We start from the raw sequence: 17,908 nt of genomic DNA, 5'->3' as shown, positions 1-17,908 counted from the left end.
CAGACCCAGCAATAAATCTTTTATACTGATGCCCGTAATATACTGCAAATACATTCCTCCAAAAATAAGGAACACTACATATACCTCATCCTGTCTAAAATCAAAATTCCTATGCTACTACTCTCAGGAGTGCCTACACTTCTCAGGGACCTTACGCACAAGAGACTATGGAGGACACAAATACAGGTCAGGGGAGTGCAAGGTGAAACTGTCACTGATGGTCTCTAGTCTTCTGAAATTTAACTCTTGTTCGTCCCTTTCTCGCCTCTCTTCTAACCATCTCCCTTGCCCAATTCTCCCTTCTCTTTGCTGCAAGGGCTTTCAGTTATCTTTCTCAGAGCAGAAACTTAGAAGGTCTGCTATGGGACCTCAAGACTAAACTATCAATGATACTCATGGCACAAAGAGCAGGAGGAGCAACAAGGCCAAGCACTTCATCCTTCTGTTACATATTCAGAGCAGGTCACTACAGTGTAGGCGACCCACAGTCACCACACTGGCACAGAATGTGTTAAAGCTTCCTTTTGATAAAAGCATCACAATTGAAATTTCCTTCTTAAGAAGGCATCTCTCATAATACAGACCAACAACATTACAAAGTTCAAAATATGTGACCCTAATATCCAATTACATATACCCTTCTGCTCGAAAAGGGACAAAGAAAAGACTGTGTGAATAGTCATTAACCAGTTTGCTACCATGCTGGTACACATTTCAGTTTTTCACCTCCATTATAGAAGAAAAGCAGAAGGCAACTGGAATTTATACTTCCTCAAATATATTTTCTTCAACAATTAGTTGCATTCACATAAAATACTTAAGACATTGCTTGAATCATAGCTACTGTATCAAACACTGCAAATTAAGTTTATAGAACTGAAAAACCTTCACACAAATACTACTCAGTTGTCCACAGAATCTTCCTCATGACCTTACTTTCCTTCACTCTTTGAAGTTTCAGTAATGAAGGAGGCTTAAGCCTCATCTGAAGTCTGATAATAAATATATAGCAGAATTACACCAACTTTTCTTCCTAGAAACAAGCTTTCTTCACTTTTCAGTATAAAATCCCACCTACTTTTTGCTTTTTTTTTTTTTGTCTTTGTTTTTTTTGGGAGGAGGAGGGTAAAAGGAATACATATATTTTCTTAGGAAAATTGTTCAAATAGTATAGGAAGGTATAAAATAAAAAGTTAAAAACAGCTGAGTATGCTTTGACTCCTGGTTCTCAATCTACCAATTTTAAACACTTTAGCAAAGGTAAGTTTAGAGCATTTAAATCACCTTTCTCTCCTGTGGAGAAAAGGACACCATCCTACACTGCTGGTGGGAATACAGTTTGGTGCAGCCACTGTAGAAAACAGTATGGAGATTTCTCAAAAGACTAGGAATAGACTTACCACATGACCCAGTAATCCCACTCCTGGGCATATATCCAGAAGGAACCCTACTTCAGAAAGACACCTGCACCCCAATGTTCATAGCAGCACTATTTACAATAGCCAAGACATGGAAACAGCCTAAATGTCCATCAACAGATGACTGGATAAAGATGTGGTGTATTCCATTGTGTATACAACTGGATAAAGATGTGGTGTATTCCATTGTGTATACAACGGAATACTACTCAGCCATAAAAACCGACAACATAACACCATTTGCAGCAACATGGATGTTCCTGGAGAATGTCCTTCTAAGTGAAGTCAGCCAGAGAGAGAAAGAAAAATACCATATGAGATCGCTCATATGTGGAATCTAAAAAAAGAACATAAATACAAAACAGAAACAGATTCATAGACATAGAATACAAACTTGTGGTTGCCAAAGGGGAGGGGGTTGGGAAGGGATAGACTGGGAGTTCAAAATCTGTAGATACTGACAGGCATATGTAGAATAGATAAACAAGATTATACTGCATAGCACAGGGAAATATATACAAGATCTTGTGGTAGCTCACAGTGAAAAAAAAAATGTGACAAGGAATATATATATATGTTCATGTATAATTGAAAAATTGTGCTCTACACTGGAATTTGACACAACATTGTAAAATGACTATAACTCAATAAAAAAAGTTTTAAAAAATAATAATTAAAAAATAGATTACCTTCCTCTCACTAACCCTTGCTCAGTCTTATTTTAATTTTTGTCATGACCATTTTCATAGCTGTAAATCTCTACTCGTAGACTTATTAATTTTACAGTATTTCTGGACTTCCCACCATGTAAGATAAGGAAATTAAACTTCCATGCCCTCTATTCTTGACAAGAATTTAGCTGAGTACAGCTTCTGTTTAACCTTTTAGTTTTAAAACACAGCATTTCATATCAAATCAAACTTTTTAAATAATCAAGGTCCCAACAATAAAACCAATTTGCTCCAAATAAATCCTATCAGTCAGTACTTCTAGAAAACTACCTTCAAAAAAGCCACTACAAGAATAGTCCAAATATAAATTTATTCCCTGAGCAGAAGGGCAAGTAAGAATGGAATAAAAGCTTGGAAAAGTATCTGTTATAAAACCTCAAAGTTCAGTATTTAAGTTTTCATCAAAAAAAGGAAAAGACCAACATCTTGAAGTAGAAAAAATTCTATAAAACTTAGAAAATGTTAATAAAGGTTCATACATAGGTTCTTTATGTTCTCTACTGTGAAATTTTTTGAAATATCCTATTATAAAATCACCTTTTGGTTTGTAGCTAGCCATATGTTTTAAGCAGTTTTGACTCCAAAATATAAAAAACCCTCTGCAGTGCTCCAAGCTTAGAGTCTACTGCTGGCTCTAAGCAGAAGCCACTGCTTCCCAATTCCTATTGCTTTTTTCTTTCACTAAGCCCTCAGGAGATTCTTCACTGACTCTGTAAAGTCCACAGAATCATTTGAGAAACACTAAATGAGAGGAAGCTAAAAAATATTAACAAATAATGGATTCAATGGAGTACTTAAAAAACATATATATAATAGAAAAAGTCAATCTGAAAGAACATTCCAATCTGCTCATTTATAGACTAAAACACACATGGCTTCATTTCTTGTCCTTTTAACCTGCTCACTTGGCAGTATCTACCAGACTGACACATCCCAATAATGAAAGTACACTAAGTCAGCATTTGACCTGACACAAAAGTGCTGCTTAGAAGAGAGGAAAGCCAAAAAGCTTCAGATATACACTTAAATATTTCAGACTAGTCAGTGAGTAAAGAAAAACGCTGAGAAAAATTAAACAAATTCTTAATAGTGGTAATGGTTTTTTCCTTTGCTTTTATGCTCAGAAAAAGTTCTCCTTTACCATAAAGTCATTCATCTACAGACTTTAAATTTACAGTGTAATTTTTTATACAATGCTTTGATCTAGTTAGAATTTATTTTGCATAGTGTGAGGTAAAGGCCTAATATTATTTTTACCAAAGACCAAACAAATTGTCCCTTTACCATTTACTGAATTATTGAAATTCCTTTGTTCACTGATTTAAAATGCCACTGTGATTATATACCAAATATATATAAAGAAGGTCTGCTTCTAAGCTTTTTGTGTATGATTCCACAGATCTTTCTGTAACACAGTTACTTAAAAAAATAAAAAAAGAAGATTCCCATCCCTCCTCCCACCAAAACGTTTGGCTTAAAATTTAAAAATTTAATGGCACAGAAATACATTATGTACAAAAAGGGAACCAATACAATTTTATTTATTTATCCCTGTATGGTTTAGTTGTGTACATAAGAAAAAAAACTGGCAAAAATTGCATTTAAATGCTAACAGCAGTTATGCCTGGATGGTGTAAAATCACAGTAAGACTTAAATTTCCTCCTGTTTAATACACTCCTGTATTCTCCACAATTTGTATTAAACCAAAAACATAGTTAAAAAGTAACACTTTTTGCACAGCAGTTATACCACAAAACAGTAACAGATACATTAACAATTATGGTTGATCACAGTTTGATTTTTCCGTCAAAATCTGAAACTCTTAAAATACAAACAAAACTACCAAGCACCAGAAGCTTGCATAATAATGGAGACTGTTAACTTCAAGATGTTTCTCACAAGATACACAATGCTAAGCCTTGGTAACAAGAGAAATAAAAATGGATAAACTTAACGAAACTACTCTGTATAACCCTAAAACAAACAATATTCTTAATTAGCTCCAAGTCAAAGACTTGGTGAGAGCAATAAATAAACTGATTAACTAGAATACTTCTGGAAAACATGAATTGGGAGTTGAGTACTCCCAATTTCTGGAGTCAGAAATGGAGGGGAAAACACTCTGGGGCTCACTGGGGTGGAGGAGTCTGTAAACAAGCATTTGCTTCTGAATACTTTAAGTATAGCTGCTTTGCAAAACAATAAACAGGTAAACCAACCCCTCAACAACAGACTCAGGAAATTTTCACTACAACACACATATTGTCAATGGTATTTCCCCTGTAGTTCCTTCTACTGGAGCTTAGCACAGTGCCTGACACAAAGCAGACCCGAGATATATCAATGTTATCATTATTCTAATTATTTTATCACTAGGACGTAAGATGGTACTATAGACAAACGTTAGTCCAAAGCAACAATCTATTACATTTCAGTTTGCTAATTTCTTTCTTCTATTTAGGTGCTAAAGGAAGGTCTAAGTACTCAGGGGAATTACCCCTTCTTGGGTCCTCTCAAATCTGATACTCTTCCTGGCTCCTCATGCAGCTCTGCAGAGTGGGTCTTGAATATGTGATGGATTAAGAGAAGACACCAGGAGCTGTCTCAGAGCCCAGCCTCTTCCTGGTTACCCAATAGTCATGCTTTTGGGCCCCTTTCAAGGCTCACATCTATTAGCAGTGAATCCTCATAGCTTAGTTCTGGTTTGAAGAATACATTTGTGTGGAAAAAAAAAAAATCAATACCCATTTTAAGAAGTTGCAGCCACATTTGTCCTAATTAACTTAAGGAGTCATTTCAAAGGAGATTAGGAGACATATTTCTATTCTTAAAGATACTAGCCCTCTTTCTGGAGTTGTTTTATTTCTCTTCACTAAGCCTAAAAAGTACAAGTTTTGTTTTATGCATTTTTGTAACCTGGGATGACCGGCTCAGAGAATGATTTGGCTTATAATGGTGTCTCCGCTTTCTTGGGTTTAGAGTGCGTAATTTTAATTCTTACCTAGTTATTTTGTATTTGTTCAAAGTATTAACTAGTTTTATAAAATTCTTTGGAGGTTAAAAAAAAAGATACTAACCCACTATAGGGTTTGTGATAGAAATGATCCCATTGGAACATTCATCTGCCCCATACCTTCACCAGACAGGAATCCCTGATGTAGGGGCATTTTTACCATGGTTCTAGTTCTGGACAACATACTTTCAGCTAGGAACTTTTCTAATTCACATTCCTACCAACGACTGATGGGCTGTAAACTGGTACAACTGTTTGCATTATCTGGTGAAACTAAAAACATCCATTCCACATGACCCAGCAATTCTATTCCTAGATGTATATGACACACACATATACAAAGGTATTTACACAATAATGTTCATAGTAGCATTCTTACTAGCCCCAAACTGGAAAGATTCTAGATGTCTATCAGTAATAGAATGAAAAAATAAATTATGGTATGTTCATCCAGCAGAATATTATATAGAAACAAGGATGAATGAACAAAATGTGGATGAATTTCACAAGCACAAAGCTAAAAGAAAACATAAGATACATTATGGCTCCATTTATATAAAATTCAAAATTAAATAAAATTACATTGTTGAGGGGTACAAGGTACTAAAAAGAAAAACAAAAAATACAATTATCACAGAAGTCAGAACAGCAATAGGAGTTGTGAAGCTGTGACCAGGATGGGCTCCATGAAGGGTTCAGAAGTGCTGGCACTGTTCTAGTTCCGAGGTGCTAGCTACACAGTGGTTCACTTTATAATTTTTCATTAAACGGTATACAGATCAGTTGAATTAATATAGATAGATATTTTACACACACACACAAGCTCTCTGACACAGCCTACCAGCTCTTCCTACAGTTTTGCCCCAGCCTAAAGTGTGAAACCATTCTTTTCCTCTTTCCAGAAAAGCAAGGGGTTAATCTATTATTTCTTCCTGCAGCCACAATTAGAAATCACAATCCACTGTGACACTTAGGGAAAAACTAACAAAGCACTTAACTGAAGCCTGGAAAGGACTAATAACTTATAACATCTGGAACAAAATGCAGGAACCTATATACAAAGTAACTGAAAAGAACAGGTGTTCATGTAACATCTCATTCTGAGGCTGAGAAATAAGACCATTACAGATAAAGTGACCATTTAAAAAACAGACAAGCAAGAAGCACGGCACATCAAAGACAAATTTGCACTTAAGTTAAAAGAAGACAGGCAAGCTTGAAGGAAGAAATCCCTTCTGAAAGATTCTGAAGCTGTCATGATAGAAGACAGCCACACCCAGAGCTCCTAACTTTGGTTACCTTTTTGGAGCAATTCAAATTTACAAGAAAATTCAAACACTATTTGATCTTTCCTTTAAAATGGCAACATAAGCTGAAAGGAGATGTGGAAAGGCAGAGGTTCATGAAGACATACACAAATTATTCATCACAGAGGACTGGAAGTAGGACATCTTTTAATAGGTAAATCTTAATAATAAGCTTATGAAAAAATTTTTGTACAGACACCAATTTGAAAGGCAGATCTCAAACTTAATGGTTAAAAACAAAGATATTCCAGAAAAAGCAGGTTTAAATGGTATATTAAAAATTTAAGTGTATTCTAGGTTAACCTGACTGCTTGTCTTTGAACCATTCGGGTCCTTAGAAAAGCTGATGTCTTGTCATGCTAAAACCTTAAAGTTGCACTGACTTATATTTTAAGAGAGAAAAACTGTTCAAGCAGCAAACCAGCTGGATTCAAAGATGCAGTTGTCCCACATATTCAATTTTCCAGCACCTAGCAGTTTCTGGCAGACAGCACCCAGAATGATTGGCAGGATGTGTAATGTTTCAATATTACCAGGGGAAAAAAAACTGCACACGTATTTCCAGCATATGAACGATTTTAACTCACCAGTCACCATGTTGCATGTATTTCTGCTGCTTGTCCTGAGTTCTTAAGACTTGTAACATTCTGAAGAAGATAGAACAAAGAAGTTCCTTCCACCCTCAGCCTCTTATTAAATTTTAACTTTGTTCTTAAAATAATACAGAATATTAGGAAAAAGTACCCCATCATTATCAATTTTATTGATTTTGTTAGCTTCTTTTGGTTTCTTTTTCCTTCAACTTAATGAAGCAAAACTGTAAAATATAAACTAGCAGATGTTTTGTCTTAGGAAAAAGAAGTGCACATTTCTCTAGGACAAACCTAGAACTCCCCTGGCATCAGAACACAGTGCTGGGATTTCAAGGCGCGGGGGGGGGGGGGACGGCGGGGAGCTGAAACGGATTGAAATCCTCCATCAAAAGTGAGACATAGGCAGATTTTAGGAATTTCTGCTGGAGAACTTTGGATTTACAAAACAAGAAAAGATTCTCAGGTTGTTCAATTTTGCTTCGGCAACTTTTTGGCTGAGCAATAGCGGGCCCTTAACATAACAGAATACAAGTAAGCCCCTCCCACTCACATAGAGGGAAAGGCTGCGTTTAAGGATTTAAAGTGTCATTTTAGAGCTTGGGTGGTTCCACAGCGTCCGAAGAAGTGGATCCCATTCCGGAGCGCACAGAGGTGACGTGTAGGAATTGTGCTCAAGTAGAATTACTTTCTAATGACAAGAAAGCAGGTACCACTGAAGGGCCTTCTAGGATTTGCCTTCCCTCTCTAGCACAAAGCATCAAAACAAGGTGAATAAAGTCGAGGGGGTTCGCCGCTCTCATAAACCCAACAGGGATCAGTTTCAGAATCAGGACAGCAACCTCCCAAGCACCCACCCTGCACAAGGGCCTCGGAACACCGCATTCTTAGAGATCCAGCAATCTCGCCCGCTTCGCAAAGAAGCGGGGCCGCAAGGCAGACCGCAAAGCTGGTTGGTTTTTCCCTAGGCCTAGGCCCCGGCGGTCCGGGGACGTCACCTGAGCAGGAAGGGCCCAACCCGCAACCTTCTACACACTGCGAGGCGCCCGCCCGCCAGCCGCCCCTCCCCGCAGCAGAGGTGTCCCGCGCGCCCTCGCAGCGGTGCCACCACCCAACAGTAGGGCGCGCGCGCCCGCCCGCCCGCGACCCCCGGCTTCGGGGCGCGCGCCCCAGAAAGCTGCTCTGGCCCACGGGCTGCAGCTCCAGGAACAGAGATATCCGGGCCGGGAACGCGCACGTCAGCGGCCACGCGCACCGGGAGGGCCGCACAGCGCGCGCGCGCCCGAACGTATAAACAGGCCCGGTCGCGCGCGAGCACCGGCGCGCGTTCGCGCGCCGCGCCCACCCGAATCCCCAACCCGCCCCTCCCCCACCCAGGGGGCGGGGGCGCGCGAGCCCAGGGACATTCTCGGCTCCGGAGCCGCCCCGAGGTCTCCTGGGCCCAGCGGCAGCGTCCCGCCCGCCCCCGCCCGCCGTTGTGTGGGGTGGGCCCGCTGTCTCAGGGCCGCAACCTCGCCGCATCCCTGCCCCCACTGGAGCCCTCACCCGGCGACGTCGCCGCCGCCGCCGCCGCCGCCGTTCTACCCGCTGGCCCCGCCGCACCGCTCGGGGCCCCGGTTCTGCCGTCGCCGCTCCAAGACCGACAGGATTTTCCCCTCACAGCTCCCTGGGCGCCATCTTACATTCAACCCTCCCAGCCAATGGGTGCTGAATGCCTCTCTCGCGATAATTGAAGCATCGAATCCCGCGAGAGTTGAGGCTACCTCCTGGCCAGACTTAAAGGGAACGCTTCTGCCGAAGAGAAGGGCCGAACCTAGGGCTGCAATAGCAAAGAGAAGAGCCCGGGGGGTGGGGCAGAGAGCCCCGCCCTCAGACTCCCCTCCATGTGGGGCGGAGTCAGGGCTGGAGTTCGGCCTAGCCAAGGAGCCTGGGCAAGCCAGGACTCCAAGCTCGCTCTGTGGACCCTGCTGCTGTCTTCCCGGGCCTCCTTGGGTCGCGCCGCGGAGCCCGGCCTCTTACTTAAGGTGGCCCCCCAAAACCCCTGACCTAATCCCAGCGCCTCCAGCTGCACCCTACCTTGGAAGCCCCTGCTCACTCTACTCCAGGAGTCCCTAGCATGTGGGACCCACCCCTCACCCTCCATCTGCTGTCATCCTAATTCAGCCTTCTGCAGTCCAGTCCACCTTAAAGCGGGCCTCCAGTAGCCTGGTGTTTGTATACAGGGAAAATGTGGAAAGTGTTAAAGCTGCAGGCGCACATGGGCCTCACCAGTAGCCCACACTGCCCCAGAGGGCAACCAGTCTACCATAGGATCTTTCTTAAAAAGGCCTCTGGACCTTTGCACTTGTTCCCCTTGCTCTGGTGGACTCCTAGTCCTTTGGGTTTCTGCTCAGGAGGTATTTCCTGAGATTAGTTTTCTGAGGCCCAGGCAGGGTCAGGAAGCTCCTCCAGCCTCACACAGGCCCCAGGGAGACCTCTCCTGCACAGTGCCTGGTCACCCTCTGCTTCCCCAACTAGATGGTGGACTTGGAAGGCCACTGCACAAGTCTTCCTCATCTCACTGTTCCTGGCCCATAGTAGGCACTCAATTACTAGCTGAATGATGGAACTTGGAGCCAGGCATGCAGGCAGACACAAGCCTTCCAGGTCCCTCTGACACAGGGCTCCTAACAGTGGAGCAGCAGCCCAGGACCTGCCATTCCCTCAGACCAGGTGTGGAAGATATCCAGTCAGGCCCAGGCCCCTGCCCTTGAGCACCAAGGAGTGCACCAGTGGTTTCAAAGCTGTCAGCCCTGTGTGCACTGCACCTTCCCCCAACCCCAGCATGGCTCTAGGCCATCAGGCGCTAGGAGGGCAGAGAGGTAACACAGACTCCAGGGGGATTAAACTGTTCTTTATTGACATGGAGTCTGGGTACCCCAAGCCTCCAGAGGATGAGGTAGGTCCATGGGGCTTCTAATTCACACCTTTCCTGGGTCCTCCTTCAGTGTCACGGTCCGGTTGAATACAAGCTGGAGGGAAGAGGTGTAAGAATGACCACCAGGCCAGAACCAGGACAACACTCCAACCCTCACCTCATCCGAGAGGAGCCAAGGGTCAAGAAACTTCAATTCCTAATAACTTTATTATTATAAAGGACTCAAGGACTGGATGGCTCTGGGCCTCCATTTTAAAAGGATTCTAACAATCCCCATGCCTGCCCCTATCTTGAGTGAGAAAAGCAGGTCCATACAAAATTTTGTGTGTGAACTTAACTTCTGAGCCTGTTTCCTCATAAACAGAACATGAACCCCATATCAAGTGGTGAGGATTAAATAAGAAAGCGCTTGCACAGTGAATGGTAGCCACTATTATTACAGAAAGGTAAATTCAAGCACCTGTCCCTGGTAGCTGTCTGGATCCACAGAAAAGTAGCCAAGCCGCTCAAACTGGAACTTATCGAAGGGCTTTGCCAGAGCCACAGAACAGTCCACTAATGCTGCCTCCACCACTTGTAGCGATGCCTACAGACAAGGAACTCAGGTAGCCATCCAGACAGAGAGGCCCACCACCCTCACCCCACACCCCATGAGCCTACCGGGTTCAAGTCACTTAAGAATCCACCAGGCACCTCAGCAGGATCTTCGGGGTTCTTGTGCTGAAATCTGTAGCCAGAATGAAGGTGAGACTCCAACTGGGCGGCCACAGCAATGCCCATCTTGAACTTGCCCCTACCCCAGCTCTGTTCACTCACAGTCGCTCATAGAGGCGAATCTCACACTTCAGAGGCTGTGATACCCAGTGAATAAATGCCTTGGGCTTTTCTCCAGCATCTGCCCGTCTGCATGTCACTTCGAGGCTTTCCACACAGCCACTGGGGCCCTGGAAGTCAAGGGGAACTGCAATCAGACTTGGAGACCACTACCAAGGCTACAGGCTGCACCGAGACTTTCACCCCAGCAGGCACTGCAGTAGGAAGGCTGCAGCTGGCTCTCACCTTGACAACATGCTGCAGCTCGATGATGTAGCCTGTATGCCGCAGGCCCACAGGCTGGCCCCATGCCAGGCGCTTATAGCCTGGCTCTGGCTCCTAGAGGTAGGAAATGGGGTGGACACAAGAGGCTGCAAGGGTCAGACAGGTTCAAGAGGCTTCTCCCCACCCATGTGTCTGGCAGGGGTTGGTTTGTCTGAAGCAGGAAGTAGATGGAATGACAGATGACAGGACCTCAGGACTGGGCTCAGGAGCAAACAGGAACCTCCACCCCTTCCCCCCATTCACCTCCTTGAAGTCAGTCCTTTCGATGAAGACAATGGGTCCAAAGGGGACCTGATGGAAGCCCTTGGTCTCATCAGCTGGGAAGTTGGGCACCTGGATGTCCAAGGACTATAGAAGGAGATAGGTATCTGAGTCATAACTAGGCACTGGGATTCCCACAGCCAGATCCAGAGGCACATACCTGACACACACACTGACACAAACCTACCTTGGCAGCAGGAAAGTTGGTGATGACCACCTGTAATGACTCCAGTACAGCCATGGCCCTCGGGGCTGTGTCATTCAGCACATCACGCACACAGGCTTCTAGCAGATGTGGCTCCATTGTGGTCTGTGCCACTGTCACCCCCACCTAGCAGGTAAGGTCAGCCTCAGTCACAGCCATAACCACATACTGCTGTGCTCAGCCCCAACCTGCCCACTCAGCCCACTGGGCCATACCCGAGCACAGAAGTTGTTGATGGCCTCAGGTGGGAAGCCACGCCGTCGCAGGGCTGTAAGCGTGAAGAGCCGTGGGTCGTCCCAATCCCTGTGGGCAAGGAGGTGGTGAAAAGGCCTTTGACAGCACATGCTACAAGTATCAGCAGCCTTCAGTGAGCCAAACAGCCACACCTACCGCACAGCGCCAGCTGCCACAAGCTGGAGAATCTTCCTCTTAGAGACAACAGCATAGTGTAGATTGAGGCGGCCATATTCCCACTGCACAGGACAATAAACGTCCAGTGCATTGCACAGCCAGAAGTAGGAAGAGCGTCTGGGGTAAGAGGGTAGAGTCAGGACTGGCCACTGCCGACCAGGAAGGGCTGCTGGAATCCCACTGGCCCTACCCACCCCATGGGCCAGCTCCCTCACCGGGCCTGGAATTCCTTGGTGCAGAGTGAGTGGGTGATGTGCTCGATGGAGTCACAGAGGCAGTGTGTGTAGTCATAGGTGGGGTAGATGCACCTGCAGGGCACAGGCAGTGGGCCCCACCATCCAGCCCCACTCTGCCCTACCCACGGTCCACCGCCCCACTCAACAACTCCACAACTCCACCCCAAGCTCATACCCACCAGGTGTCCCCTGTGCGGTGGTGCGGTGTATACTTGACTCGATAGGCCACAGGGTCCATCTTGCCATCCTCCATTATCAGCTTCATCCGCAGTGTGGCCTCTCCCTCCGCAAACTTGCCCTTGCGCATTGCCTGAGTGGAGCAAGGGCTCAGGCTGCCACTCAGCACAAGGGCATCTTATCCTCAGCATCCTGGCCAGCCCAGACCCAGTGGTGCCCCCAGAACCCCACCTCAAAGAGCAGCAGTGATTCCTCTGTGGGACGGTCCCTCCAGGGTGAGGGCAGTGGATTGTGGCCTTTGAGCTCCTCTCCTCGCTGGTGGCACACATAGGCCTGGCCCCTGTGGGAAAGGGGTGTGAGTGCCCAGCATGGCTATGTCCTGGTCAGCCTGTCTGGCACCACATCATGACCCTGGCCTCACCTGTGGATAAGCTCCACAGCCCAGGCATATAGCTGGTCAAAATAGTCAGAGGCATATGTCACCTTGTAAGGCGTATAACCTGGGGCAGAATGAGACATAGTATTAGTAGCCAGCCAGACACCTGAGGGCAGACCATAGCCCAGGGAGAGGCCCACTGATCACCAGTTCTGCCCAGGCCTTGCCCAATCCATACCCAGCCAGGCCACCATGTCACAGATGGCAGTGAAGAACTTTGCTTCCTCCTTCTCAGGGTTGGTATCATCAAAGCGCAGGAAACAGACCCCATTGTTGGCCTAGGAGAGTTGCAGTATCCATGAACTCCCACATCATCAGCATCTACAGACAGTCCAGCTCATCAAACTGGGCTATTCTCAGAACTCTCCACGTCACAATTAAAAATGTCTTAAAGAGTTTCACTCATCTTCCTGTATCCTTTCTTCCCCCTTAATGGAGGCACTGGAGATTGAACCCAGGACCTCATGCCCACCAAGCATGCGCTCTACCACAGATATACTCTCTGTTCCCCTCTTCCTGTATCTAAATGCCCTAAACAAGGCATCTCATACTAATGTGGAACCCAGCATAGCTTCTTCCTAAGTCCAAGAGGTTGCACTGGGAATTTCCCTAAATTTGAATTCACTGCCTCACCCAGAGCTTTCTCCCAATAAGCCCAATGGGGTAGATTCCTAGGTATCTGTCACACATTTCTAGGTATCCCCTCCATGGCCTCTGTCTGCTCTGGGTCACATTATAGAGCATCAGGAAAGGTAGGAACACCTCTCTGGTACCCAGTAATAGGAGCAACAAGTGGTCACCCTGTTTACCAGATCCCCAGACACACTCACCTTGGCATAGCCGAAGTTGAAATTGATGGCTTTGGCATGTCCAATGTGCAGGATTCCATTGGGTTCTGGTGGGAACCGGGTACGTACCTGAGATAAGGGAAATGGAAGCAGAAGAATTAAGTCAGAGCTCAGACTACATTAAAGGATGCCCCTTCCCAGGGAGGCCACGGTGATAGGTAAGGTGGGGTAGTACGGAGGCAGCCCAAACCCCCAGGCAAGTGATGATTGCACTAGCTTGCCTGGCAATACTCCCACACACCTGTCCTCCAGTGATCTCCAGGTGCTGCTTCAGCAGATCCATGGTATGTGGAGTGGTCACATAGCCTGGGGTCTTATAGTTCTCTCCTGTCAAGACCAGAATAAGCCTGATGACACCAGGCTGCAGCCGAGGGCTCCCTACCCCAGGGGCCTGGCTATAAGAGCTGCTATTCAGACCTAGCCCTCCCTCCACAGTTTCAACCTGCCAGCTCACCAGGCTTGTGGAACTTAAGTGCCTCGCCCCGGAGCTGCTCCATCAGAGACAAGGTCTGGCCAACAGCCTCACCTGCAGAGAAGAGATCAAGGAAAACTTATTCTCTGGATAAAGCTACCACATCTAGCTCAGGGAGGTGCCTGCCAGTACTACCCATATCCTGCAACCAAAATAGAACCAAACAGTCCCCTCTTCCCCCAACCCCAGAGACAAGAGATACAGAACCAGACTTCTCAGGCCTCCTCTGGCTAGTTTCTGGGTAAGGGGAACAAAGGAAACACCAGGAATTCCAGTCCTGCAGCAGAAGGCAGGGTGCTGAGTAAGCCAATGGCCTGAGGAGACTAGCTGTAAAGACTCATCAGGTGGAAAGCCCAGAAATCAGGGAACTGAATGTGACTGGAGCCTCAAGCCTCTCACCATTCTCCACCACATCCTTCGCTGACCTCCCGGCTGTTTCTTCTGGCCGAACCTTTGCTACCTGAGGGAAGTCCAGAAATTGGGTCAGGGCTTCCCCTGGGCAGGGTATTGGGATCACTAGGGTCAGATACTCCCTCTCCTAGCCTGAAGTCTCACCCTACCCCACGTCATCCCTAGGGACCCAGGACGATGCTCAGTCCCACCTTGGGCTTCTTCTCTAGATCAGTCTCCGTCTTGGGACCCAGAAGGTGGAGGACCTGGGTAGAGATCAGAGTCAGGACTGGACCAGAAGTCAAAGCTTGACCCATCCCATCCACCTAAGGGCTTCCTGGCCTATCTACCAGCACCACCTTAAAAAAACCTACATAGCCCATCCCACCTCTGCTCCTCACATGGTTCTGCTAGCCTCAAATGCTCTTTCCCTCCTGAGGGTCCATACTGGACACAGGTAACAAAAACATCCATTTAGAGAGCAACTGCGGGCCCAGCATCAAAATAAGCCATCACCCTCTTGTGAGTCTCTGCCAGCATCCTGAGATGAAGGCCATGTTCCCCTCTATTTATGATGAGGAAACAGATTCAGAATAAAGCAACTCACCCCAAATTAGGCACAACCCAGAGGTCCAAGACTTTCATTGCCCACCCAGGTGCTTCCCCACCGCCCCAGGCTCTACTATCCACCATCAGAATAAGAATAGGGTCTCTTCCCCTCCCACCCCTATTTATTCCTCTGTGGACTCTAGGCCCTCTCTACGGCAGGGTCTTTACCTGCTTCAGCTCAAGGACGAACCCACCTGCATGTCTACTTCGTGCTTGATCATTTTGCCATCTGCCCACTTCAGTGCAGCCCGAGCCTCTCCTAGAAACATGAACATAAGGAGCTGCAAAAAGGCAAAAGAAGACACTTCCCACCCTCTTTCCCGAGAAAAGGATCTGGCTGACCTCAGGAACCAGAGCCTAGGCCCAGCTAGACCACTTTTAAGGTGTTCCTACTTCTCCCCCCACCTTCCTCTCACTCATGCCTAGAAAAAAAGGCATAACCAGAGAGAACAATATAGTCCTCTGCCCCAGGCCCAGCTCACCCATCAGCAGCCCCATGTTGAAATGGTAACGCTCTACCAGGAGCTTGGATCGGTGGCGATTTATGGCAGCCTCCACCTACAGAAAGCCAAACCATGTGGTTCAGGAAAGTGTCCTTCAGCAATACTCTAGGGACCCATACCCACACCCACACCCTCACTCTGGGTCTTCCTGGTTGGAGAAACTGAGCCACACTTTCCAGGGTCACTACTAAGGAGGCAGCCAATGCCTGGGGAAAGACTCACAGCCTCCTCAATCTGCTCTGGGGTCACCATGACGCCCACGCCGCATTTCTGCTCAAAGTCCGTGGTGTTGATAGGGTCCAGGGGATGACTTCGCACATACTCAAGAGCAGCTGAGAAAAAAGAGCCAAGGAGTCTGTGCATCACAGTTCCAAAGAGTAGGAAGACAAGGCCCTAATCCCATGAAACCCCAATTAAGAGTTTGGCCTCCTGGTAAATTAAGCCTTGCACCCCTCTAGAGAAGCCCTGAGGCCACAGGAAAGAAGCATGTGTTCTGAAGGAAACTCTCCCTCAGACCTACACAGTTCCCTAGTCAGTCACACCAGAGGTAGCCCTCCATCCCTCAGAGCCAGGGCCTGGGTTTAGAGGAGATTATAGAACTAGTAAGCCAGAGACTTTGGGGCACTTGTCAGAATGGGTAGATAGGGATCTTGGCTGGGAGAAGAGTTGGAGGTGGAAGGGACAGGACAGGCAGGGGTCTCACCGCTCAGCTGGGTCTCGGTGTGGATCTTCCTATTGGCTATGTAGCTCACGAGAAAAGAGAGACGCCGGGGATCTCGGAGTCGGGAGGCCAAGCCATAGAGCAGGGTCCCAGTAGCCTTGTCGATGGTGGAGCCCAGAGTCTGCTGCGCCTGGGGTCAGAGGGGTTAGGAGATAAGCCCCAAACCCGGTAAGAGAGGCATGAGCAAGACAAGGTGGGTTGGTCGGGATCCGGACCCGGCCGGGCGCTGCGCTGGGGCACAGTCGGCAGCCCCGGCCAGGGGCTTAGGTTCGTACCTGGGTCGCCGCCTCGCGCAGCTGCGCGCTCAGAGCCGTGTTCTTGAGCGTCTCGCGGGCCTTGTGCTCGCTCAGGCCGAGGCCGGTGAAGAGCGACAGGGAGTCCACAGTCGCCATTGCTGGGACACCGGAAACCGAAAGAAAACTTTGGGGCCAATCTGTATGCGAGTATTAGCCCACTGACCAATAGGAGAGCGAAACAGTCTGGGAGAGCCAATGGTGTCCTTCCTTGGGGGAGGGGCGGGACTCTCCAGAGTTGTCAGCGCCATTTAAAGGGCAGAAGGCATCACAGCCGGGTTTTCCGGGCGCCTCACTTCCGTCTTCGTACTCCCGGTCCCATGAAGGAGTAGTGGGCGACGGGGCTTTAAGGGGAGATTTGCCGCGGTCCTGGAGGGAAGGTGTTCAGCACCGAGGCAGGAGGCAGACGCTGGCATGACCCTTTGCTTTTAGACTTTTCTTCTTAAGCCCTGGAAACCTTGGGACCAACCCAATTCTGTTCTTGGGAACAAACGTGAGTCCACATCGCGTTTCTGACGTCACAGCTTTGTAGCTGTCTTAGAAACAGATGAGCAAACTGAAGCCCGGGAAATCCACTCAAGACTCCAGCGGAGAGAATATGCTTAATGGCCCATTGATGGACCCCAGCAGACCAACATTTTTCGTATACCCACCTGAACACACACCTGGCCAAGAGAGGGGAGGGTTGGGGCCAGGAGGGACCTTTCATAAGTTCTGTGATTTGGTTTAAAATCTCCTGGCATACTTATTCCCCTTAACAAAGTATTCAAATGTCAGAAAAACCACAAGCAGATTAGACCTTGAAATCCATATGCAGGTTTTTGACAGGATATTTTATTGCAATTGGGAAAGGGTTGAACAGAGGAGGTAGAATAGTCATGATGATGGCTATTGTGCTTGGGAGTCTCCCCACAGTCTCTCACTGGACTTCCAGGACCTACTGGAAGGTCAGGGTAAAGCTGGACATACAAGCTGTTTTCTTTATGGAACTGGAGCTGCTGATGGTGGGATGGTGAGGAGATCCCCAAATCTGGGATGGAAACTCAGGGTCTTAGAGAACTTGGTGTCCCTAATATTCCTGGACCTTCAAGCACTGGGCAGAATCCTGATTGCAGTCTATATCTCTATTCTGTGTCCTGCTTTGTGGCCATATCTCACTAATGACCAAGTCCATGTCTGAGCACCACATGACCACAGGCCAGGTCCACACATTACATCAGTATCCAGGTCCAGTCCTGTGTATTGGCTCCACATAGCCCCTTAGCTCCAGC

General features: G+C 47.1%; 2 protein-coding genes across 2 annotated transcripts in view; both read right to left on the bottom strand.

The window, feature by feature from the left end:
- The window catches only part of QRICH1 (glutamine rich 1), a 40,549-nt gene extending 32,278 nt beyond the window's left edge, over nt 1-8,271 (bottom strand). Inside the window, 2 exon segments of the mRNA XM_014563832.2 lie at nt 7,058-7,117; nt 7,918-8,271. The gene's annotated coding sequence lies outside the window, so the exon portion shown is untranslated.
- A 1,661-nt stretch (nt 8,272-9,932) lies between these two features.
- On the bottom strand, nt 9,933-16,764 carry QARS1 (glutaminyl-tRNA synthetase 1). The gene is made up of 24 exons (XM_006174139.3): nt 16,620-16,764; nt 16,327-16,474; nt 15,846-15,955; nt 15,603-15,678; nt 15,315-15,379; nt 14,724-14,777; nt 14,521-14,581; nt 14,104-14,175; nt 13,891-13,976; nt 13,632-13,718; nt 12,980-13,079; nt 12,787-12,865; nt 12,597-12,705; nt 12,368-12,498; nt 12,168-12,260; nt 11,932-12,069; nt 11,757-11,844; nt 11,524-11,667; nt 11,319-11,423; nt 11,037-11,129; nt 10,794-10,921; nt 10,638-10,704; nt 10,438-10,563; nt 9,933-10,071 (listed from the first exon to the last, which is right to left on the bottom strand). The coding sequence occupies exons 1-24, from the start codon at nt 16,734-16,736 to the stop codon at nt 10,021-10,023; spliced, it is 2,328 nt and encodes a 775-aa protein (XP_006174201.2). The 5' UTR covers nt 16,737-16,764; the 3' UTR covers nt 9,933-10,020.
- Between the last annotated feature and the right edge of the window lie 1,144 nt (nt 16,765-17,908).

This window comes from Camelus ferus, chromosome 17 (assembly GCF_009834535.1).
Source record: "Camelus ferus isolate YT-003-E chromosome 17, BCGSAC_Cfer_1.0, whole genome shotgun sequence".
NCBI classification, from domain to species: domain Eukaryota; kingdom Metazoa; phylum Chordata; class Mammalia; order Artiodactyla; family Camelidae; genus Camelus; species Camelus ferus.
Note: the sequence above shows the minus strand (reverse complement) of the source record. Positions and strands in the feature narration are given on the sequence as shown.

What these genes read in the sequence shown, in the direction of transcription:
- QARS1 (XM_006174139.3), bottom strand. Translation starts at nt 16,736, where the DNA reads ATGGCGACTGTGGACTCCCTGTCGCTCTTCACCGGCCTCGGCCTGAGC. An exon ending in CACCGCACAGGGGACACCTG is followed by an intron (nt 12,261 to 12,367) that starts GTGGGTATGAGC and finishes TGTGCCCTGCAG; the next exon opens with GTGCATCTACCCCACCTATG. An exon ending in CAGACAGCTACCAGGGACAG is followed by an intron (nt 10,072 to 10,437) that starts GTGCTTGAATTT and finishes TCTTCCCTCCAG; the next exon opens with CTTGTATTCAACCGGACCGT.